Source organism: Vidua macroura, chromosome 2, assembly GCF_024509145.1.
Source record: "Vidua macroura isolate BioBank_ID:100142 chromosome 2, ASM2450914v1, whole genome shotgun sequence".
Classification (NCBI taxonomy): Eukaryota; Metazoa; Chordata; class Aves; order Passeriformes; family Viduidae; genus Vidua; species Vidua macroura.
The window spans coordinates 34,548,585-34,573,910 of record NC_071572.1 but is presented as its reverse complement, the minus strand read 5'-3'; the positions used below and the strand labels follow the sequence as shown (position 1 = coordinate 34,573,910).

Below are 25,326 nucleotides of genomic sequence, written 5' to 3'. Positions count from 1 at the left end.
AGACTGTGTTTGATCAAATGATTTAAAGAAATGGCAGGAGGCATGCAGTAAGGACAGCCCAAGTACATAACAGAATGACTTGGCTGCATCACCTTCCTACCTGTCTTGTAATAAAAATCCCTGGGCTTCAACCAGTCACTAAGGTACAACACTTTTTCATAATTCAAATCAAAGTCTAGAGGAAATAAAAAATTAATATATTTTTCGTGCAAAACTCCCCAAGGCTCAGACAGGGTTTCTTCTGGAACTCTGAAAAGACCACAAGGAAACATAATTTGGTCTGATTTTATTATATCAATATTTCAGGAATAAAAATGCAGGCACCAAAGCTCGGTACAGGGATTAGTTTTATTTTGCAGGAACTCAAGTACAAATTCAGCTCTGCTTTTGTCAGATACATTGTTAAAAATCAGAGAGACTGATACAAGCTGAAGCAGGAACACTACACATTTCTTTTGTGGATTGTTTCTTGTGGAACAGGTGTTGATTTCTTTTTTTCCTTCCCAGATCCAAAGGCAAGCCAAGCCAGGCTTCCAGATTTGTAGATGTGTCATTAGTGAGTCTTTTGACAATGTATCAGCTTACAAAAAAGTTGGCAGCCTTAACTAAAAGCTAAGTTGATCACTGGCCCCTAAGAAGAGAATAGCACATTTCTCAACCGTTTCTGTTTTGCTATGTACATAAAACATGGACTACTATTTCCTTCCTAAAACAGCATCATAGAGTTTTCCAGTTCTCTTTACTTGAATCATTCCAAAGCCAGCTGCCTCCAGGAGCTTGCTGTACTCTGCTGCTGTTCTCTCTTTCCCTTCTGTCTGGACCAACATATTCATTGAATACAGTTGAGTTTCTACAGGCCCACTTTTGTCTTCATTCAGAAGGGATTCAACCAGCAGCACTCCACCACCTGGTGGACAGAAGAGAAAGAAAACACACCCTGAGCAATGAAAACTTGAGGCATTTTTGAGCTGTTACTGGGACCTATCCTAACCTTACTTTCAGGAAGGAGCAGTCTTTATATTAAGACATATTTCAGCATCACAGAAGACAATGAAAGAGCCAAAGCATCAGAGCATGTCTTTGCTCAGCTATGTTGTTACTGACATCCCAGAGCTGAAGGGGTGCTATAGCTGGAATGGAAATTTCCCATTTTCCCCAGCTGAAATTTACAGGACCTTACTGATTTTGATTTGCAGGCAGTGCTTTTGAAACTCTGAGGCTTCATTGTGATGCTTAATGGGATTTTTTGCTGAGATGTATACACCTATCTAAACAATATTAAGAGTCTCTCTGCTCTTCAAGAGTTCACACCTACCAGGTTTGCAAGCTTTGTACACTTTTGCCAGCAGTTGTTTGCATTTGTCATCATCCCAATCATGCAGTATCTTGGATAAAATATACAGTTCAGCTTCAGGTATTGAATCATTAAAGAAGTCTCCTATAAAGCAAGAATACATGCATTATACAAATCCCCACACCACTGAGAGCTGAGTTATGCAAATATTTTCAGTTCTGTTTAATTCCAGGCTTGCAATGTCCTTCAGACATATCAGACAGCAATGGAGGTACCAGGTGAAAGTCCTCTGTTGCCCTGCATAGGGAATTTAGCTCTTGATCACTCTCAAGAAGACTTGAAACATTTAAAGGCAATAACTCATCCTGAAACAGACTGATACACAGGAAAGCATTTGAGTTTTGGTTTTTCTCCAATGACAGAAATTCAAATTCATACTGCACCTAAGGAGATAGGTTCACATGGTTTCTTTCACGAGAAAGAAGGAGAATATTGCCTTCTCTAAGAAAGTTTTCAAAGATCTTCAGTAATCACAGAATTACTTCATAAATCCAGGTAAAATACATATCTCTCACCTCCTAACACTAGTTTTATTATTCCTTTTGTTTAGCACCTGGTGTATTGCATTCAGATTTTTTTTCTTAGCATTTTACTTTGTCATTTCTTCTCCCATTTTGTTGCATCTTTGTTTTTATACACTCCCTTCTCTCCTCAAGGCTCCTTTTCTCTCTCTCAGTTTTGAGCAATTTTAAGCACTTTCAGCACTTTGAAGACTTTTGTAAACATTAAAAATGAGATCTCCCTATACTAATTTTCCTCATAGATAGTACAAAGACTATGCAGGATCAGTGGCCTGCGCAAGAGAAGTAGGAGCTAGCTCACCCACTTTCATGGTCTAAAATATCTTAGGACTTGAAGATCAACCAGTTGTGACCAGAGAAGGAAAAACCCTTGTTCCTGGCATCCCTCACATTTGCCAGGAGGTTTGCACAGGAGAAAAGGTGAGTGTTAGGAAAATTTATAACAAAGCATGACAGATTTCAAAATTGCACGATACTTTTTTTTTTTTTTGCTACTGTACCCCTACTCTTAAGAAACGAAATAGTTCTCTTCAGGAATTAATGTTGCTGAATAACTGAGTTGTGTCTCTGACAGCTGCTGGTGGACAGCTGGGACAGCTGTCCCAGGGCTGGGGAGGCTGCAGCCTGAGACACTGTTCCCATAAGGGGCAGCTAGAGACCTGGGCCCCCAGTATGACACCTCTGAGCAGAGCCAGGGCTCTGAAGCAACAGCTGGGACACCACCACACCACTGTCCACACCTACCTTCGTGGAAAGTGATCTGATGCTCCTCGGGGGAAACAAACTGTTCTTTGGCCACCTGCACAACTTTGGGCAGGTCATAAATTGTGACGGTAGAATTTGGATACAAAGAAACACACTCTTGGGCCAAAGCTCCTCCACCTCCTTTGGGGACAGTAAAAGAAGGTCAGTACTGACACAAACCAAACCTGTTCAGTGACACACCCATGAAAGTATACAGGCAATTCAGCCTCATGGAAGCTGGCAATGCACATTTGCACCCCGTGTTTTGGGAGAAAAGAGGAGGGGCAGGAGAAGTCACTGTCTCCATGTATTCTGCAGGAAGGTCTGGGGCCTGCAGCACGTGAGGTCAGCCCCAGCCCTCACCACTCTTATACTCCCTCCTAGCCAGATCAGCTGCAGGTGCTGGAAGGTGAAAAATGAAAAACAGAGTCACTAAACCAGGCTCTGGGGAAGAAGCGAGGGAGGCCAGGAGGGAGCCTGCCTTGTCCTGTGAATCCTGGCGGCGTTCAGCAGTGCTGGGACGACAGGGTACTGCAGGATAAGAGGCTGCAGGCAGTACTGCAGCAACAGTGACTGAAGGGAAAGAAGGAAAGAGTCTAGCACTGGAGGAATGCATCAAGAAATGCATGAAAAATGCTAAAGCTGCCACATCCACAAGGGGATAGTGACTACCTTTATAAATCAGACTGTAGAGAAAAGCATTCAGCTTCCTAATGCTCTCATCACTCTCACATTTCTGTTTTTAACTGAACCAAATCAGTAAAATTCTCCTTATATTGTTATATCCTGCTTTCCATTGTTTAGCCCATCATATAACATAGGACTTGTTTTCCTCTGCAGAGCTTATAAAAGACAGTTCAGAGGCTTGTTAAAGAAGATCTTCTGACACTCACCTCCCAGGTCACAGATCTGTGTGAAAGGGGAAAGGTCAAATGCAGCAAGAACATCTCTGCCACATATACTCCATACTGAGTTCTGGCCAGCCATGAATTTTAGCATTTCTTCATCTGATCTAGCAATGCAAAAAGAGACAGCACAGACAGAAGGTTCCTTACCACATCCTCAGAGATTCCTATAATATAACTGCTGCTACATGTTTTAGCTTAAACAAAAATCTCTCGTTTTATTGACACAGAATATGTCCTCTTTGCATATAAACCTACTTTGAATATTACTGTGTCAGGACTGTACAGCTATGAATTAATGCATTTAAATAGAGAATTAAGACTAGTGAAATCCAACAGTGTATTTTGCTGCTCATTCTCAGAATTTCCAAGGGATTTTTTTCCTTCAACTACCATTGCCTCTGTCAGAGATCTGTGATGTTTTTCAGATTAAGAAACTATATACTTCTATTCAAAATATCAGACAGTTTCCCAGTAATTGATATTGCTGAGAAGTAAAAACATTGCATGACATGATGAGAGGAATTCTCACATCATCATATTTAATTGTCCTGAGTCATAATTAAAAACATTAGTTTTATCCACAACAAGAAGAATAAAATTTCTATAAATATTCTAATGATTACCTGTACATTGCTCCAAAAGGGTCTTTAGATGAAACACCAAAAGCTCTTTCATATTGGTTTCTTCCTTCTCTAAAATAGCAATTGAAAAAGCCTGTGAGAGTGCTGATATATTTCTCAACCTCTCACAAGGCTCTTTTCAAGGTCAGAGTGGGCTGGCACTTTGAGCAATCTGACCTAGTGAGGGGCATCCACAGTAGGAAGGTTGGAACTAGATGATCTTTAGAGCCTCTTCCTACCCAAACCATTCCAGGATTCTGTCATTTATGGGAGCACACCTGAGGTTAAGGTACAAGACTGATGCAATCATCACCATCATCTACACCATGTTTGGTCATTAGTTGCATAGACTGGAACAAGTGAGACTCCAGACCCATACTAAACTACCCCTATAAACCTTTGCAACAGAAGGATCCTTAGCCACCACTACTCATTATTTACTTTGTTGATGCCATGTCCAGTAAGATCCACTGTAATGACAAAGTGCTTTATTGAAGGTGACACAAAGAAATCTGATTTCTAGATCATCTCTACAATGACAGGGAAAAGGAAAACAAGAACATACACAAATGGGAAACAAGGCGGGGGGGAAAGCACACATATGGCCACGTCAACAGCTGAATTATCTGTTGCTTTTAATTTCTGAGAACCAGCCAGCATCTTTATTGAGCTCTTCCCCAGAAACATGCCACTCAGAGCAGCAACACAGAAGCTGCAAAGCACCAGACAGCACACAGCACTCCTTCTTACCTCACAGCATCAGCCAGGTACTGCCAGCACAAGTAGACTGTGTTGGAATAATACATCATAATATGATACTGAGACTTTGGACTAGATTTTGTAAGGTAGACATTGGAAATTTCTGTGTTTCTGTAGAGGGCTAAAGAGTAAAATAAATATATTTACTAACATATATGATATATCACCTTGCCAAGTCTGTTGTACAGCTTGGTGTTTATCACCAGAAGATGTCTATACAGCCAAAAGGACACAGCCACATTACTTCTACAACCAAATCCTTCCACTGCAATGAGCAGTGGCTGAGGGCTGCTGAAATCTGTGTTGGCCCATTCCATCTAGGTAAACACCATCTCCCTTACGCTTAACTCCAGCAACAAACATTTCTTTCAAGAGAGCAAAAAAAAGGCCTTTAAAAAAGTGTTGTCATTTTACATATAGGCTTCTGCTCTCAGAGAAAGCTTTTGGTGTGCTTTATTTAAGTGAGAAGTCTTTGCAGACAAGTCTTTTTTCTGATCAACAAGGTCAGCAGGTGGGGGGAAAGTCCCCAAAACTGTAGGCCAGCCACACCTACCCTCCCTCAGTTCACTAGGGCAGGACCTTTTGCAGACAGAAGAACGCCTAAAGGCCCAGAAATCTCCCCCACTCCCTCCAATGCATCTGCAGTGGCATCACTCACCCACAGGACTTGCATACCAAAGGAATATAAAAGATAGATCCTGCTCTCCCCAAACTCATTGGGCAATAACTATAATCCCTAAAACAGAGCATGCCAACACAAGGCAGAGCAGGGGACACAACCTGTGAGACTTTAGCTAGTCCTGACCAGCTGTCTGATGGCCAGAGATCTTTCTGTCCAAGTGGATTCCATGTTTCTGACACAAGGAAAAACTTACATTACCTCTCAGTTCTGATCAAAAACCTAACAAAATAGTTCACATAATGGTAAAAACTCTAAGAAAAACAAAACCTGTTTTAAATCATGCTGTTACCATCCACCCCAGCATTTTGTTTTAAGTTTAAAATCCTGTCCATACCCCAGAGATTTCTGGAGACAAGCTCCACAGAGATCCTAACTATCTTCTCTAAAGTCACATGGCTCTTGCACAAAGACGTTTAGGAATACAGAGCCCTGCACCTGTGTTTCATTTTATACTTGTGATCATGCTGACAATTGCCTCTTCTCTTTCAGCTGAAAAGTGAATCCTAAGAGAGATTCTGTCCTTCTTCCAGCTACATTAACTGACTTAACATTTGGTATCACCTTGGCCCACACATCTTACCTCACTTTCAAAGCCATCAGAGGTTTAAATCTTTCAACTTACTCCCATTCCTCTGCCTTTATTACCTCCTTCTTGTGTCATCTCTACTGCCAAGAGCTTCAATCCCACACAGGCATCCAGCAGTCTTTTCATCCCCATGGTGCTGGCACTCAGACCTGCAGCAATGGCATCTGAAGGCAGAGGCTTTCCTGACTCCAGAAGAAGATCAAACACCCCCAGCTCACAGGCAGTGAACATAACCTGGGAGTAGGGAAAGGTGGGAGTGAGGGATTAGGTGAAAGCACAAAGCCTACTGCATTTCACAAGCTACTTAATTAGAGAAAATATAAATTTAGTAATATTTATTTCAGATAAACTTGTATTTCATATAAACAAGTCCAATTATTAAATTGTAGTTTATCTGAGCACCGATATAAGATACTATGCATGTAAGGCACTCATTGGTCTTATTTTTTTTCCTTTTCCAGTGAAGCCAGCGAATGCTTTTTGGCTTTCAAAAGTCCAAATTTAGAGACCAGATTTTGTGTGTAAATGTCCCTGCCTCTTCCTTAGTTTATGAACACATTCTCACAATCTCCTGGAAAGAACAAAGGCAAGGCTGGGTGGAGGTGCTTGTTGTCTGTTGATATTTCTGTTCTTTAACTAAGGATCTAACACATGCTTCAGTGAACGCTGGAGACTCTCTCACAGCTTGCAATAGGGGGAATATCCCATTCTATGGATCTTGTTTTCAGGGACTGATGTGAATGACTATACTGATCTTCCAGAAGCAGGGAGCTTCCTCTCATCCAGAAGAACCACTTCATTCAACCAAACAAAACTGTCCAGTCTTTCCATAGAGTTGTGTAACTTCTCCATCAAGATTCATCAACCTTCAGGCAGACATAGCTAATCATACATTAAAAAAAAAAAAGAACCAACCATCTTTCTTTAGATATACACAGTCAACCTTACAAGTATCAGCCTATTACTCTGGTCACATAAACACTCCTGAAGCTGTAACAAAGACATCTATTTAATTGACTGCCTGTATCTACAATCATTTGAGCTACAATGATTCCTGTACAATGAAGCTCTTTTGACCCTGAGTAAGAACATGGCTTAACCAAAGTTGAAATTGTTTCTCAAAAACATAGTACTAACAGTGTTAATTTGGAAAGCATTGGGCACTTCTTTTTCTCACAAAATTATTCTTCATTATCTATTTTTCCTCTCTTTATTGTCAGCTCTGCCTTTCAGGAGCTTAAAGTGCAGCAGTATTTGCACAACCCAAAGAGCATTCCTCCTGTTACCATGTTGGCAAGAGATACAGCAAGGGACAATAGGAAAGTTAAGTAGAAAATTAGGAAAAAAAATCATTTACTGCACTGGATATTATAATTTTATGCCCATGTGCTTAAGAAAATAGCATCAGCAAACAATAAGAAAAGTGGAATTACTAGTTTTGCCTTTGTGCCTTAAAAATATGTTTGGAAAAACAGTCATTATGCCAGTGCTTTCACCTCTTCCAAAGACTTACAATCAGTACCTAAAGAGAAATCTCTGAATATTTCTTTCTGCATACTCTTTCTAGGAGTTATATTTCTTACCTTTGAGATTAAAAATCCATTGCTGTATTGCACAATGATTTGAGGATAGTCAAGGTCTTCTGTGGAACCCATCTTCCTTCTGGACTGAGACACAGATTTCCTGGCTCTCTTAATTTAAATAAGCTTCTTTTCACCAGACACAAAGCATACCAGCTGATCCACATAATCTTATTGCTTCTGTGAAAAACACTGGTTACAAAACGTGTTAGCTGAATTATTTGGCTTTGATGGGTCTTTGTACTTGGTTCAGCTGTTTCTTCCATCATCAAGTATAAGGCTAAAGAAGCAGTGTGGATTAAAGCTGCTATTGTCAGTTCATCAGTCAGCAACACACTGGCACCTCAGAAGCACTTGAAAGCTTGTAACAAGGAAAACAAGAATCAGTACGGAAGAATACCAAGAACCTGAACTCAGTTCAATGCACCAGCATTCATAAACCAAAGCAGAATCCTACTTGGGATTTGAAATTTGCTGTGGACACAGGCCAGGGGACACTGGGCTGACAGTAGGGTACACCTCATCTCTCAGTGCAGAAGCACCAAGTCCAAAGAGAAGTTGTAAGACTCTGTTGCTGTTTTCTTACTGTGATCAGTTTGCTCTGATGAGGATTACTCAGATCAAGCCTACAAGGAATTAAATCTACATGTTTTACTTTTCTGTACTTTGCAGGTTCTCCCACCCACCCTGATACCAGCTTAGAAAGGAATACCTGCAGCACCTCAGCAGGGGTGTCCTACTTGTGCTTTGCCATGTTTTGATCGAGCAGGGTGCTGAGGGATGACAATATATTTTACATTTTCCAGCTGGCTATTACAGTTTTCCTCCCCTTCTCTGCAAAACTAATCATGGGCAGCAGAAGGCCCTTGGGAAGAAACAATGAAATTACTGCAAAGTGCAAGATGGGGCATGGATTTCAACTTCACACAGGACATACGTCATAGGTTTTCATCAGAAAATTAAACCCCTGGATTACTTTCCTGAAATCTTGCTGCCCCACTGTTCATTTCTCTGTCTCTGTCTGACATCTTGCCCACCTCGGGGTAGATGTGGCAACACTCAGGTGAGGAAAGATACTTTCCATCAAGGAAAAGACTTCAGATTTTATGTCACACATTTAGTGACCCTTCAAGAAACAATGTTAAATGAAACCTTATTTAGGTAGTACACTGAAGGCAAAATGTTACAAACCAGCATTTTTTTCAGTGGCAGCTTTCTCCATGCTTCAGATTCCACTGTATAATCCATCTCTGAATCTGTACTTTCTAACTAAATTGTACATAATCACACATCACCAGCCAAAGACAACAACTGTTAGCCAAAAAAATTAAAAAGTTGTATGAAAATAAAACAAAAAATTATCTTCTAAAAGCCAATTCTACCTGCTTCTGGTGCAATTTCATGCAAGCTTAAGGATTTCCCACTCCTGGGAACATAACAGCTATTCAGCCCCAGGCCATAAATACACTTCACTTAAGGCAAAGTTATATGGTACATGAGTCTCCACTAATAAAATGACCACACAGTTGATTAAATACACTTGAAGTTCTTTTTCAATTATGACTAAATCTGTCTTTGAGGATACCAGTAATAATCATCTAATGGGATTACTACTACTAGTGAGATGTAGGGGACAAGGCTGGCAGATAACCCATACCAGATTGAAAAAAGCCACATGCAGAAGCTGTTTCCAAGTAAATTGTTAGTGAGGCTTAGAGTTTAAGCTCCTTTTAAGCTAGAAATGCATTCATGAAGATGAAATTGAAATGGCTTCCTTTCTCTGAAAACCCTATCAAGATTTCTCTCATAGGGCTTAGACCACATGGAGACTAACACCCGTATTTTACCACCATAATTCTATTTCAGTAATTCTATTTCATTTTTCTTTGCCTAAATGACTCACTATAGTTAAATGCTACACAAAAAATAATTGTCATTTTTGCATAACATTTGAAAGTAATAAATTCTCTATGGACAAAGGAGATTCAGTAAAATGAATGTGTCTGCCAGTGACAAATGGCAGATGACACAATCTTCTCACACAAAACCTTCCTTATAAGCAAAAACTACAAATCCCAGGGATGTGACTACGATGAGTTTCAATAATGCCAGTAGGGAAACAACTATGCCTTGCTATCATGTGCCAACTTATAACAGATGCCCTGGAAGAGCCCTAAGGTAATAGTTTGCGGCCTTTTTTTAAACAATTATAAAAAACCAAGATACTCAGTATCATACTTTTTCTTTGAAATAAAATATCAAGTTTAAAATGCTACTTTTCTTTGTAGCTTCTAATTATTCCCATATTTTACAATAGATGCATTTTCATATTAACATTATTATTTCCATCACTTTTGACACACACCAATTTTAGTTTTTTCCTGTTTTCATCAAATATACTAATAGCAAATGCTTGGAGTGGGCAGAAAACCTGTATATCCAGCTCATTTCTAAGCAAACCCTCCCTTCTCTTTAGATTCACTTACAGTAAAAACTCTGAGAACATCTTTTAAAGTGCATCTCAGGCAATCCAGAGCTGTTCTTGGTTTAACTTGTGGACTGCAAATAATCTCTCAACAAATAATTCAACTAAATAGTCATTGAGATTTCTATCAGAGGAAAGTCCCAGCAGATAAGTCATAGTCTTCCTGATGATATCCAGCTACCTCAGCTACAAGTGGCAGATGCAGAAATTTTAGAGAGAGAGAGAAAGAAAGAGAGAGATGCAAAAAAAACCCAAGATGGATAGCAGCTGAGGAAGGCTCTGATTTCAGAAATTGCTCGTGTTCTATCAAGCATCACAAAGGAAAATCTTGGATATACATCTGCCTCAAACAGGCCATTTTAGAGGCTTGGTTTTCTTGGAGATGGCAGAAATGTCTTCCTACCCAGGGGAGGAGGTGAATAAATTCCTTATTTTGCCTTACTTGTGCATGCAGCTTTGGCTTTACCTTTATATTGTGTTTATCTCAATCCATGAGTTTTCTCACAATTCTCTACCCCATCCCACTAGGGGTGTGTGAACAGCTGCATGGAGCCAAGTTGCCAGCTGCTATAAATCACAGCAGCAAGACATGTGCAATGAAAAGGAAATATTTTTACAGCCCTTCCTTTTTACAGGGAAGGTAGAAAGTAACAGACGCCACCAGGCAATTCCTCAGAGCGCTGACAAACACATGTCCAGGATCATATGCAGAATTGCAGGGAAAATCTAATCTGAAGGTGATCAATTCTTGTTCAGACACTTTGCTGGCAGTGCCTGGGAGTGACATCCCTTCATATTATCCTACAGATAGTCAATATCATGGACAGCACACCTGAACATCCCATGCAGAGCAGGTAGAGCTCACCTGGCAGGTGCCACAGTACACATGCAGCTAAATTAGTTACCATTTAGAGAGCAATTCCAATCAGCCTTAGCCCTTAACATATGCTATGGCAAATCATTAGCCTGAGCTAACCTATGAATTTTTTTTTTTTTTTGTCAGGCAGCAGGAGGTTCAGGAGCTGTGGCACATGAGGGGGTATCAGACCAAATTGATTTTCTGTGCTGCCACTGAAGAAGAAAGGATGGTGGTGCACATCACTTCAAACAAGCCTCAAGAGCTCAGTATTAGATTAATATAGGACACTTGATTCGTTCTGTGCTCCCATTTCTGAAGCATCAACAGCAACTAGATTGCTGCTTTATACAAACATTAGAGACAACCGCAAATTTACTGTGAAGCAGCAGAAAATACCTTCTGCAAATATGTTCATTAGGTGTGGAAAAGGCCAGATCAACAGAATGCAATGTAAGCTTACTGAAATGGGTGTTGTATCCAGAGTAATCAAACCTCAGCAGCAGGATACAAGATCAAGACACAGGCAATACATAAAACAAAAATTTGATCTGTATAGTAATACAAGACATCAGTGGCCATTTTTACCCACACATTTATAGATTAAGATATTTGCCAAACTAGTTGGTTTAATTGCTGTCTTATATAGAATGCAACATCTTTAGCTCTGCTATCAAACATGAGCAGCCACAATAGTCTTTTATATGATCCTATACAAGAACTGCCCTAAAGTTGACATTGTTGCAAAATCCAGGTAGTCCTGATCACCAATCAACTCTCACTAGTTTGTCTTTATAGCCTTGTGGCAATGATAGAATCTTGCATTCACAATTTTGGGAGCGACTGCAAAAATTCCCCTTTTCTCTGTCAGCTTTAAAGATTATGCTTCCAGGTAACATATCATATTTTTATACATACCTAATTATGCCTATGTCTTTATTTTAGGACACTGAATAGATTACTCGACGAAGGAAGAGACAATTAGAAACAGGATTTGAATATGGTTACAGCTTTGGTAATAATTTTTACTAATATCAATTACTGCTGGCAATTTGACTCATACGTTATCAAAATTCCTTTACCAGAGTGGGCAGTAATCAGATGGAAAATATTGCAATAATCATATTGAAGGGCTTTGGCCTTACTGTTGTAGCAAAGCTGTCATTTGAGTAAGCTGCTTTCCAAGCCACCTAGTGTGGGCTGAGGCCAGGAGATAAAAAGAAAATTGCAGGTCAAAAGGCTGGTACGTGCAGAGGCTCATCAGCCTTCAGACAGATACAAGAGGAGACATTCTTTAAGAAAACTGGATTATGCAGTAACACTGTCCATAGCAACAGGAACTTAGATTTCTTACCCCTTTGAGACTCCTGCTCTTCTTTGCTTCACAAGAGCTGCAGAAAAACCACTCCGGGTTGCCACTGCCAACAGCTATGGCGAGGCAGCAGCACATGCAGAGAGCACAAGCACCAGCTCCTGCCCAGAAAAGGGAGCTCAGGAGCTTTGGCCCACAAACTTCCTACCCTCTTCAGCTCAGACCTTGCTGAAAGCAGTCTGTGATTAGCAGGGCTCACATCTCCAACAGGAAGAGGTCACTGCTCCCTTGTATTACTAGATGATCAGTACACTTCAAAACCCTACGCACCCCCATGAGCAAAGAGGTTCCCACTTGATCCTATCCTTCTGGCAAGGACATAAAAGAGACATTGTTGTGTCAGATGTGAAATCTCTCCTGGAGCCGAGTGCAACAACTGAGTTGCATTCTCACAACCGAGAAAATTCTCCTCCTGTCTTATCATGTGAGTTAAGAATGATCAAGAATGACTGCAGAACACTGGAATAAAAACTGGGCATTTCTTGGGAGTCAGTACATGAAATAGGGCTCAGAGGTCTCTCTCACTGCTGCTGAGGCTTTCCAGCAGGCATGAACACAGGGTTGTAGCATGAAGTTGTCCAATCCATGGTTTAACAGGATTTACACCGTATTTATACCACACCAATCATGTTCATTGGGGCAATTTTTCCACTAGTGAAGAAAAAAAACCTACCAGTTAAGAGTGAACCTGAGCTTTCCCCAGCAACAAAGCCTGATTTTAAGCTAAGCTTAAACTGACAGGTATGGCTGCCTGACAAAGGGCAAGAAGCAGAGTCCTTGGATTTGCAAGGGAAGAACTACAGATTTTGGAATGACACAGAAGAAACAATCCCCTCCCTTGACCAGATAGTAACACAGTAAGTGGTGTGCCCCAGGACAGAGCCTGCCCTCCTGCCTGACAGGCTACACCGAAACCCACCTTCAACTTGTCATCCATCACAATCCACAGGTCCCTTTCTGCAGGGATGCTCTCCAGTGTCTTGTTCCCCAGTCTGTGTGTACATCCAGAGCTGCCCCATTCCAGGTGCAGAATCCAGCACTTGCCCTTCGTATGGCTGGTGATTGGCCAGCCCCTCTGATTTATCTATGCCGCTCTGCCTTTGAGGGACACAACAGCTCCTCACAATTTAGTGTTGTCAATGTTTTACCTTTTCTGTCCACAGCTAGTTACTACAAAGATTTCAGCAGCATGGTCTAGTAAGAAACAAACCCACGTGGATTCTGAAAGTAAATCAAACTCAGCCAGCCAAGGATCCAGCTGAGCTGCAATGCTAATGTGCTTCTCAGACACTGCAGGAAATGGATACACTTTGATTTCATGCATCAGTGTGAGGAAAATGGCATCTGAAGGCTGTAGATAAAGAGCAAACATCCTGCTGAATTAAGAGTTGACATAGCTGGAACATAACAGGATCATCAAGAAGAGAAGCTAAACTTCATTATTCAAATGTGCTGAGTGATGCTTTCAACAAACAGGTTCTTAACACAACACTTCTGCAGATTTTAGTATACTGACATATGAAAACAGCAACTTCAGTTCACTGGAAACAGTTTTCTTTTTAATTTTACCATAAAAATGCAAAATAAACTCTTTCACTGTAACATTATAGCTTTTAATATTCCTGAGCTGCATTTTAAAAGCAAAAGTATTCTTAAATGGATTTAACAAGAGACACTGCAGCCTTACTTTTGAACAACACAAGTAAAAATAATTTAGCAAGAAGGCCCCTTTTTCAAGACAATGTTTAGCTCTTTACGTACCTGAAAAAAAGTTTCAAGTAGCCCTATACCACCTGACATAATTACAAAGCCAAATATGTCAACAAAAATATCAGAACAACTTTCAACCATTTTACCACTGCTTGTTACTTCCTACACCAGGTGTGCCTCTCTTACATGGAAAGTATTATACAAAGGCATTACATGCCAGAATAACTTGGGCCACAAAGCTGGCATCATACAGACATATGAAGGAATCAAAGCAGTTTAAAAGGTATCCTGCATAACTTTATATTCAATTTTAAGAAAAAATATCCAAGTCCTGCTATCCATCTCAATCAATAAAAACTCTACTTTGTTAAACATGATTTCATTGAATGCACCAGGAAACACTTTAAATCAAATCTGTATGTAATAGCTTGTCATCTCTGAAGTTCCTATAACTGACAACTATGTATTTCTTAAGCCAAATTAGGTGATAAAAATTAAATTCACTAAAATTAAGGTTTTAAAAAACTGAAACTAAAGAAAACAGGTTGGCTTTTAGCACTTTAGGAACTTGAGCACAAGCACAGGTGATTATACCTATACCGTGGTACACACCTAAAACGAGACAACAAAGGAAGGAAGGTCAAAAAAATCAGGCATCTCTTTTCTTGATTTCGGGGACTAGATGCAAGGTAAGAATTGGTTGAAACAATTGTGTTTTCTATAGCAGTCACACCAATGAGGTCTGGTGTCCAATTTTGTGGCCCTTTTGTCCTACCATAGCTTTTCAAAGGAGCCAAGGCCTCCATTACACACTCTAAGTACTCCTTTGCTTATTCAGTGATCACCTCCGGTGCCTTCGTCTCCTGCTCACACTTCTGCGACTACGACTCCTTTCTCTTCTGTCCCGCCTCCGTTCTCTACTCCGCGTTCTTCTGTAGCGGGAACGTCTGGGGCTTGAGCTTCTTCGCCGAGGACTGCGGCTTCGGCGAGGGCTGTAACTTCTGCTGGAGTGTCTGTAATACCTCCTGTCTTTCCTATGCTTTTCATCCCGGTAACTCACATCTCTTCTGTGCCTGCTGCTCTCCCGTCTACCCTTACTCTCATCACTGTTTATGCTGCTACATGAATGGCTCTTTCTTCTCCTTGGCTCTGTTCCACGTTTGTCCTGCTCACAGGGCAAGTCCTTCTTGCAAGTGTTCTGGTCATAGCTAGAGAGGCTCTTCTGGTCCTGGTTATCGGCGGGATCACATGAAAGCACCCCTGAACCTCTTTTGTCAGAACACCTCTCAGAGTCTGTAGTGGGAAGATTCTGACCTTCTTTGATATGAACTTTGTCGTGAATGTTGCCATTTAAGTATTTGCATTGAGTGTTTACACTTTCAGGGGATGCTACTTCTATTTGAGAGCCAGGAGCCAGTTTGCCTGTAACAGCCTGTCCTGAGGTAGAAGTGATGCAGCTGGATGACACAGTGTGGGGAACAGCGCTAGGGTTTTTCAGCACGTCAGTCTGAGGTGCTTTGGTTTCTTCTTTGTTTTGATTAACTGCATCCATTTTTTTGCTCAGAAGATTGTTCAGTAGTTTCTCCCTCAGTTCCTTTTCTTTTCTCTGCAACCCCAGTGCTCTCTCTTTTTCCTCTTCCACACGTTTAAGCTCAGCCTCCTGGAGCCTTCGTCTCTCCTCTAGCTGCTGAAGACAAATCTTTTCTTCATTCTGCTCTTGCTCCAAAAGCTTTACTGTCTGAAAGACAGTCAAAGGGAAGAGTGAACAAAAAATACCTGCTCCTGCTTCCAAGTTACAACATAACACAAAAGCAGCAATGTGGCAATAGAATCCAATCAACAGAACTTAGCCATCCCAAAATAAAATGGTGTTTCCTTTTCAAAGGAAAAAAAAGTCAAAGCCAATCAACCAACAAAACCCACTAATCCAAAACTGCTGTGAGTTGAAACATTATTTGCCCACAATTCTTGAGAGGAAGTTTTGTCTTCATGTCTCCTCAATATAACAAAAGTAACAACATGTGAAATCTGCAGTCTACTGAACTATATTTATCAGGGTCAAAACTTGAAGGTTTCAGTCAATTTTAAAATTTCAAAATTCAGTCAAATTTAAAAGGTTTTAAATTTTATTGAAAAGAACTTCTTTTAGATGCTTGCCATCTGTGGCTCGTAGATGACTTTACACTAAGTCCACAAAAACAGCAAATAATTAAATGGACAATTATTATGTAGAAACCGTCTGTCATTTTGTCAACCACTTTAAAAATTCACGATACTGGAAAAGGTTCAAACCTTTTTCTATTCTGACCTAGTCAAGTGGATTAGTACAGACCTCAGAATTCTCTAAATGAAAGAAACACACTCTCTGTTTCATCAGACAACCTTTCTATTCCACAGCTACAAAGTTAAAAAGCCTGCAAAAGGCATTTCTCCCTTCTTCTAGTTTGCAACTGATCTGTACATAGTACTGTGAGTTCAAAAACACTCCCAAAGTGCACTGGCATCAAGAAAAAAAGCTGTGCTTTCCACGCAGCTTTTCATTTCTACAGAAAGTATTTCACATTCAGTGCACCCTAATATGGTTTTATCCAAGTCTTAAACTTCAGTGTTTCAGTGAAAAAAAAATAACAGCACTGTCAGAGAGACAGGATCTAACATTTGAAACCTTTGCTGACAGTACTTTTCCTATAGAAGAATCATTCTGCACATTTCAAACACTGACCAATGAAAGTTCATTAGTTTAGTTGCTCTGAAACTGCAAAGAACAGTGAACAGAATTGCTGTGAGGCAGATGGGAAACAGCATCCAAACTAGAATTAGAAAAGGAGTCTTGCATCTTATCCTCTGTGGTTACCTCACTTCATCATGCTCACACACTCTTCTACTGGATTTAAGAAAACCTGACAATTAATTTACAGATAAAAAATGCTATTCAGGACTCTAGGTTCAAGCTCACTTTCCATTTACCTACAAGTGCATATCTTACCAAGAGACAAACACTGTTTCATTGTGCTTTTCTGAAATTTTGGTCTAAGGAATAGCAGCTGCAGAGGAGTAAACCTTGTGTTTAGTGAACAGTGCTCCCCACCTCCTCTCAAGCCAGCAAAGGGCTTTTTTTTCTGTTGGATTCTTCATTAGCTTCTGAAATAAATATTGAAGTTACCTTTGCTCTGCTTAGCAGTTCTGCAATTAGTCTAATGGACTGAAGATTTCTCTGAGCTAACAGGAGCCTCCTTTCTTCTAGCCTTATCTTCTCTTGAAGTTTTCTCTGTTCTTCAGCTTGAAGCTTTTCAAGTTGCTTTTTGTTCCGTCGAACTTCACGATCTTTCTGTTTCTGTTCTCTCTTGCGCAACTTTTCTTCTCTTTTTCTCTCTCTCTCATATTCTTCAAGCTCTCTCTGCTTCCTAAAAAGAGATAAATACTCTTGCCTTATCTAGGCAAAGCACAATTTCAAACTCCTATTGTATGTATAGTACATTTTATACTTTAAGTAAATTTGTTTCTAAATAAGTCATGTTGATGAAGAACAAAAGTAGAAAACTGAACATTTTAACCCTTACTTGTAATAGCAAACAGTCATATTCTGTCTATTTTTAACAAGTTGGAATTCAAACAAAAAAAAATTGCTACAGCAAAGAATTGTGTTTTGAACTTTGACCAGAGACAATAACAATGCATGAGGCAGATGGGCAGAAAATTATCACAGCCAGAAGAAGAATATCAAGCCAATGAATGTGTGCAGTCGTGGTGGGTTTTATTTCTGTGATTAGGACAAAATGGTAGCTTTTGCTAAAGGCCAAGGGTCTCTGAAACTAGGTGTCTAATGGCAACACTTTTAGGAAATTGAGTATTTTGCAGGTTTAATATTTTGAACTGAACATATGCATTAGTAGTGAACTAAACCACACTCAGCTTTAAGTGCTTCACTTTAGCTACATGCAACTTGTGTTTGTTTTCTATCTTTTGATGCTGATATGAATGAGCAGTTTTGTTAGGCCTGACTGTTAAAGCTATAACTGAACAATAAGCGACAAATACCTTTCTTCTTCTTTTTGTTTCTCCTCAGCTTCTTTCTCTTTACGTTTTTGTTCTTCCCTCTGCTTTTCAAGCTCTTGAAGCTTTTGCCTTTCAAGTTGACGCTTCTTAATTGATGCATCACTGAGGTGTTTTGTTGAGTCAAAAGAAACCTTTACATGATACAATTGAAAACAGTTTTAAGGAAACAGAAAAATAATCAAAAATTACAACCTGACAATTTTAACTTAGATCTTGGTGTAAGTACAATCAGATGTGTAAAACCTTCTTCAAAACAAAGGGAACTTCTCCATGTGCCCAGAGAAAACACCACCTACTGTAGCCAGGTAATTGGGTACTAAATGTGTGCACACAAGTAGCAAAATCAGATACCACTTCTGTGTCTCACAACCAAAAATAAACCCCAGTGTGGCTGAGGCTCTGTCTGTCCAATGTTTTCAATGTGTCAGAATGGGCATGCACAGAACTCTTAATTAATGCAAGCTGCTAGGGACTGTACAGCACTATGTAGAAATAGGTTTAAATGAAGGCCTTCATTTCTGTCTAAAATTGTGATCCTTAAATTCAGCAGAAGACATAGTTCTACAGCATTCAGCACCTGGTTCAAGCCTCCTCACCAATTCTAAAACCAAGATTCTCAAATTGAGATACACTGGGCAGAAGATCCCAAGTAATGGGAACAAAAAGAAAAGAAAAGAAATACACACACATCTGAAAAATGAGACTTCAGAAGGCTCAGCTTCCAGGATATATAAACACACCTTGGTCATGTCCAGCTGCGTGCTGGAACAGGACACCACTAGACATGAGAGCCCTAGTGTCCTAATCTCCAATTCTGAGGGCAGGCAGGCAGGGATTTGTAACACATTTCCACAGACCCGTGGTCATTGAACCGTGGGGCAGAGAACAAGGAGCACAACCTCAGCAGTTTAATCTACTCAGGCTTTATGCAAAATTATGTTTCACTAACAGACTGAGAGGACAATAAGTACAAACGGACAAGGTGTGGTGACCTTGTATGACAGAGAGCTGCTGTCCTGACAGGGCAGCAGCCAGGAAGGCATGACTCTTCTTGCACAGCCATACTAAATTTGGGAACCCTGATCACCTGCACGTAAATGACAGTTTGAATTTCACCAGGTCAAGGCACAGTTTCTATTCCATAACTGACAAGCTTTGGTAACAAGATAAAAGATTACAGTATTTTACTTACACTGACTAAACTACAATTTGAATAAATATCTGTATGTTCCCACATCACACAAAAGTTTTTTTCTGAAATACACTCCCTGGTTTGATGAATGACTAATGAGCATACCAAAATACATCCACAAACATTTCACTCAACCGATATGTAAATGCAGGGACCACCCCCAGAGTAAGTTTTCTGGAGGCCGCACTTTCAAAGACCCTACATCTGAACAGACTGCCTTGTTATTTCTAAAACAATGAGATTACAGAAAATTACTTCTGGAAAACTCTGTACATAAATATCATGAAATAAGCACAGGCAATTTACAGGAAGCTGTGCTACAAATGAAAATTATCATTTAAATTTTTGCAGGGCCTTCCTGTATATCAGGTACACTAATGATTAACTGTGTATTTCCCAGACCAGAAAGGCCAACATGCTACTAAACCTTTTAGTTCTGATCTTTGACTGGTTGCCCTAGCTATCAATGCAGGGATCAAATACAGAGATGGTGAAATTCTTCCCCAAAATGTCTCTCTGTAGTGAACACATGAAAGAATAATGCACTTTACAGTCAATCTTCTGGTAAAATTTGTCTGAACTTGTTCACAACTGGAATTTTAAGTGAAATCGCGATTTATAAACACATATTATTTTCTAAAGCAATTTAGAAAATTTTGTTCATGAACTTGATCCTTCCATCAACAGTTCTCATTTCTAGAACCATCTTGATAAGGAAAAAAGCAAAACCCCACTCACTTTAGTCATGTGACTAAATACATAGCCTAATAATACATTTTTCTACCAACATTTTCCTTTAAAAATTGTATTATGTCTGTCCCATAAAGCTACATTAATGCCATCAGTGTCACCTGTTGCCATCACTGTGGTATACATATAAAGGTTTCAAGCACTATGGAAATAACATTTAATTGTTCTCAGTCCTTCATGTGGGCTCCCACACAAAAGGCTGCAGTCTCTCACCTTTATATTGCAAGCCACTGCTTTGCCATCATCGCCCTTGTACATCAGCTTCATCCCTCGCAGGGCGTTCATGGCCTCGATGAATCCTGCATACTCCCGGTACTGAACATAGGCTTCAAAGTTTAAATGGCCTCCAAAGCTGAAAGTGTGAAAATTCCTGCCAGTCATTTCTTCTCTGTAAGGGTCCAGCATGGGTATGTCCACATTACGGATTTCTCCAAATTTCTGGAAAACTTTTATAAGAACTTCTTCGCTTGGCTTTTCCGAGCCAGTCTCCTTTGCTGCAAACCACTTACAAGGCAAACCCTCCAGGTGAATAGTGTCTGGCCTTTCCCCAGGCAAGGTTTCGTTCATATCTTTTGCATCACGGAAAAATGAGTCCCAGTCATGTCTGGTAGGAAAGTCAATCTTGTATTCTGCAGCACGCACTTTTAAAATGTCAGAGAAGCCGCTCAGCTTTATTGTTTTGCCATCAAGGCACGCCAGAAAAGATTTAACCAAACTTTTGTTCTCGACCTCTCCTTCAAACCTAATGAAATCCATTGTGCTTTTAGAAATCCGCAGAGTGGAAAACTGATGAGTTTGCACCATCCCCTTCAATCTTTCCATCACTTCCCAGTTCGAAATGGATTTTCCCGGTTGCTTCAGCTGAGGAAGTGCCACACTGATGGTCATTTTTGTAATGGGTTTAAGGTATAACCCACAGGGAGCACAGAGCTCTACAGCTTCTGATGTATCATGAACTATTGTTGCAGCAGCCATAACAAAGAAAAGGCATAGGATAAAAAAATAAAAGATGCAAGTTTAAGTTGCAGGCCAACAGTAGTCAAATAAAATAGCCCTTATCCATAAATAATTTAATTCTTTGGCGATTTAACCATTCCCAAGTTAAAACGAAGTCTCTTAACACAAGAGTGAATTAGATAATTACAACCGAGTAGTACAAACATCTTAAATTACTTTACAACCACTAGAGCCTATAGGTAATTAAATCTCTCTGTAAGGCCTCTGAATAGAAAACTAGAAGCTGATGACAGTCCTAGGAATACATGATGTTGGTATGTGATTGCTCAGAAAGCAGCTACCCTTTCTCAGGAGGGAAGGGACCGGCGGCAGGATGTCACACCGCTCCCAAATCTACTTAACAACCAGTGAACCCCAGCAGGCTGGCGCCGAGGCGGATCTCACGTTCTCCGGAAGGAAGACCTGGAAAGTGTCTGCAACGAGAGAAAAGCGCCCCTTTTATTTAAAAGCCCGAAGCCGCACCGCCCCTCTCTGCCGGCAGCACCGAGCAGCCTCCGCAGGACAAGGCCGGGTAACACCGCGAATCACACCGGAGCCAGAGGCCACCGCCGGCAGCTGCCCCCGGCGGGCGGAGCTCGGCCGGCGGGGGGACACCCCGGGAAGAGCCCAGCGGGAAAAACGCCCTTCGCCGATGCTAGGGTTCACCCGCACGCCCCGCCGCCGGCTCAGGCGCGTCCCCCGGCAGGCAGAGCCCGGCCGCGCGTCGCTCGCTCCCGCTGCCCGGACGGGACCCCCCGCTCGCCTCACCCGCAGCCGCCGGGACGCGCCACCCCGCGTGCGCCGCCGCCGCTTCCGCTTCCGCGTGGCGCGAGGCCGCGGCCCGCGGGAGCGCCTCGCTGCGGCGGGACGGCGCCGCCTTGCGGCGGGGCGGGACGCGCGGTCCAGGGACGCGGGAACTCCGCTGCCCGGGGAAGCGCGGCCCGCGTTCCCGGCCTCCGCTGGGACCCTCCGTGTGCCGTGCCGTGCTGTGCTGAGCGCACACCCGGCGTCTGGGGACAGCTGGGGCTCGCTGCATGGCAGTGTTCCCCCTTGCACAGAATCATTTCAGTGGGAAAAGAACCTCTGAGTCCCCGAGTCCAACCTGTGACCGAACGCCACCGTGGCTATAGACCATAGACTGATTGCCGCGTCCGGCCTTTCCTTAAACACCTCCAGGGACGGTGACTGCACCACCTCCCTGGGCAGCCCATTCCAATATCTAATCACCCTTTATGTGAAGAAATTCCTCCTAATATCCAACCTAAACCTTCCCTGGCACAGCGTTAGGCCATTTCCTCTTGTCCTGTCAGTATCTGCCTGCGAGAAGAGGCTGACCCCACCTGGCTACAGCCTCCTTTTGGGGTGGTTCCAGAGAGTGATAAAGTCCCTCCTGAGGCTCCTTTTTCCCATGCTTAACAACCCCATCTCCCTCAGTCGCTCCTCACAGGACATGCATAGGACACATAGGACACACACTCCATAGGACATGTGGTCCCTCTGTCAGCCCAGGACACAAGGGCACAGCCAAGGCCACCCTGACCCTGGAAGGCAGAGCAGGGCTGATTGTGCTTGCCTGCCCCTGCTCCACCATTTGAAAAAGGGCTCCAGGTCCAGCCTTGGATAGAATTCCACCATTTAAGAAACTGTGACTGCAGAAACCTTCAGCAGCAGGCTGGGTGTAAATAGTGGCTTCAAAGCAGCGCTAACCTCAGTGCAGGAGGTCACCATCAATCCAGCAGCTGCAGCAAGACCGCAGCTGTTGTGCAGAGGTGCTATTTCACACTGCAGATGTTGGTAACTGCTGGTCCTACGCTGTTTCTGTTATGGTTAATTAGTAGTATAAACACAGAATTAGGAACTACTGCTGCTAACAACATTTGAAACAGTGTGTGCTTTGCAGTCTGAGAGCCCCAGCATTGTATGCCACACCTTCTTCTACAAACCTGCCCTTGGAAGCACACAAAGCTAAGCCAGATATGTTCCAGGGAGTTTCATCAGCAGTACAGGGAGACCCTGCATATGGCAATGATTTTGAATCCTGTGCATAATGATAGCCCCACTGCTCAAGACTGTAACAGAAATCAATATTTTATATTTTAAACTCAAAGACTAGAACAATGCTCTGAAAAGTTACAAAATTCAAGCATTGAGATTACTTGTAAAGGGTCAGAATCCCCTCCCTCATCCTGCTGGCCACACTGCTTTGGATGCAGCAATGCAGCTCACGACATGTTTGGCTTTCTGAGCTGCAAACTCACATTGTCAGGTCACGTCCAGGCTCTCATCCACCAGCGCCCCCAAGTCCTCCTCAAGAGTGCTCTCAGTAAATTCTCTGTACAGCCCGTATTTGTGCTTGGAATTGCCCTAATCCAGGTGAAAGGACAAAAGGAAAAAAACATTTAAAAAATGCCATCCCTCAGCTCATTAAGCAAAGGCTTTCTAAAAGATGTAAAAAGTGCTCTGGAATATTAGCAGGCTTGTGAAGCCAGAGAAATATCACTGAAATCTAGTGGAAATGCCCATGCCCATGTACCACCTCTGCTTACCAGCAATTGTAAAGTAGTCAATTGAAGCTAAAGACAAAAAGTCTTCAGGCTTTGCAGCTTTGCCCAGACAGATTTCTTTCCCACAAAGTCTTTCAAATAAAATCATCCGGCTGTTACGATACCTTTTCTTATTATAGGTCAAAGGATCTTGCAGTCACTTGCAGGACATCAGCCACAACTTTAAAAGCTTTCACAGACTATTTTTCTGATATACTCAAAAGAACTGTTACAAACATTATATTTAAATGGACAAGAGGAAGTACTGATAATGTACACACCTTTTAAAAGATGTAATCAAGCATTAGTACTACAGTATAGAAAGGGTAAACTGTCTCTGCTGAAATGTAGTCCTTTATGTTGGGCAGATGTGTTATTCTCATTTTTATTTTTTCAATGAGATACTTAAATGAGTAAATGAAATGTCTCCCTTTAGCTTCCAGAGTCTGAAGTGAAGGTCAGTAAATGATATGACACCAACAAGGTAGAAGGATGAACCTGCAAAGTAAACATGAGTAAGGGACAGTATCTGACTGCAACTGTGCATGTAAATCTGATTTTTACTGTAAGACATTGATTTTCCCCAACTGTGTCAAATACATTGTGCTGTTGACCTTACAGACCATCTATCATGTCTAAAAGTTTGTACCTTTTTTCTGATTTCAGCAGAGAGTCTTATGGAAGATGTCACTTCTACCTATTAACTCTGTTCTGTACCTTCCGTAGTTAAAACACCAAATCCCACAGAAGTTCACTAGATGGAGTGCTTGTTACTTACAGATAAGAGATATATTTATAAACACAATTAAAATAGGCTATAAACAGCAAATAATAGGTTTTGTATTCCTGCCAGAATACAGATCATTCTTCCTTTCGTGGAAGAGGATATATTCCTCCCAACTACACACGGTACTACCTGGGTACTTCTCCTGTTCTTCCTGAAATGCACCGTTTTCTTGACCTTAGTGGTCATTTGGAGAAATGCATGCAAGATGTTACATGGGTGTTTACATAAAATAAAACAACCACCCAGTATAATTCCATTTCCTTTCCTTCTATCTTGCTTCCTCTCAGAACACACCAAAAAAGAAGAAAACCTCTCTTTAGTATAAAACTTAGCTGTATCTCTTGGAGAATGATTCATTTAAATGTGTTCATCTAAATCTTTGCTACTACTCCAGAAATGCTCCTGATACATATCTTTTCAGAAACAGAGTATGTTGCACCCTGTGGTTCCTTTGGATATGATTTTGGTTTTCTGTTGTCACTGATCCGGGGATATCTCTTTATTCTCTCACACAGAGGGAAAACTGAATGATTCACTTTGCACTTGAACAGTTTATGAATGGAAATTGGAAGTGGAGGCAGGAGCACAGAAGAATCTCTCAGATGAAAAAATTGCATAACTGTTGAATAGACATTACAATGTTGGTTTTAGGCTCTAAATAGCCTCTCCCCACAAAGCAAAATTAATCCCTGAAGTAGGTAGGAACAGAGGAATGAACCTGAAATATATTGGTTTATTTCCCATGGTAAGAAACAGCTCCACAAATAATTCCATTTCCTTTCATTAGCTCTCCTCTTTCTTGTATGGATTGCTCTGTGTGTCAGG

At 41.3% G+C, this 25,326-nt stretch overlaps 2 protein-coding genes across 5 annotated transcripts; both read right to left on the bottom strand.

The window, feature by feature from the left end:
- Window positions 1-330: 330 nt before the first annotated feature.
- On the bottom strand, window positions 331-9,947 carry ASMT (acetylserotonin O-methyltransferase). 3 transcript variants are annotated; one of them, XM_053970980.1, is made up of 9 exons: window positions 7,758-7,785; window positions 6,840-7,056; window positions 6,234-6,408; window positions 4,898-5,027; window positions 4,151-4,219; window positions 3,513-3,631; window positions 2,620-2,760; window positions 1,316-1,438; window positions 331-907 (listed from the first exon to the last, which is right to left on the bottom strand). In XM_053970980.1, exons 2-9 carry the CDS (start codon window positions 6,972-6,974, stop codon window positions 696-698), a joined length of 1,104 nt encoding a protein of 367 aa, XP_053826955.1. In that variant the 5' UTR covers window positions 6,975-7,056; window positions 7,758-7,785; the 3' UTR covers window positions 331-695. The 3 variants fall into 3 exon arrangements, with proteins under 3 accessions (XP_053826955.1, XP_053826956.1, XP_053826958.1); XM_053970981.1 differs by lacking the exon at window positions 6,840-7,056 and having other exon boundaries at window positions 7,758-9,947; XM_053970983.1 differs by lacking the exons at window positions 2,620-2,760; window positions 6,840-7,056 and having other exon boundaries at window positions 7,758-9,947.
- Window positions 9,948-14,004: 4,057 nt separating this feature from the next.
- Window positions 14,005-21,957, bottom strand: AKAP17A (A-kinase anchoring protein 17A). Of its 2 annotated transcripts, none has more exons than XM_053970967.1 (5): window positions 21,940-21,957; window positions 20,389-21,605; window positions 18,216-18,364; window positions 17,341-17,581; window positions 14,005-15,915 (listed from the first exon to the last, which is right to left on the bottom strand). In XM_053970967.1, exons 2-5 carry the CDS (start codon window positions 21,148-21,150, stop codon window positions 15,019-15,021), a joined length of 2,049 nt encoding a protein of 682 aa, XP_053826942.1. In that variant the 5' UTR covers window positions 21,151-21,605; window positions 21,940-21,957; the 3' UTR covers window positions 14,005-15,018. The 2 variants fall into 2 exon arrangements, with proteins under 2 accessions (XP_053826942.1, XP_053826943.1); XM_053970968.1 differs by lacking the exon at window positions 21,940-21,957 and having other exon boundaries at window positions 20,389-21,131; window positions 21,474-21,901.
- Between the last annotated feature and the right edge of the window lie 3,369 nt (window positions 21,958-25,326).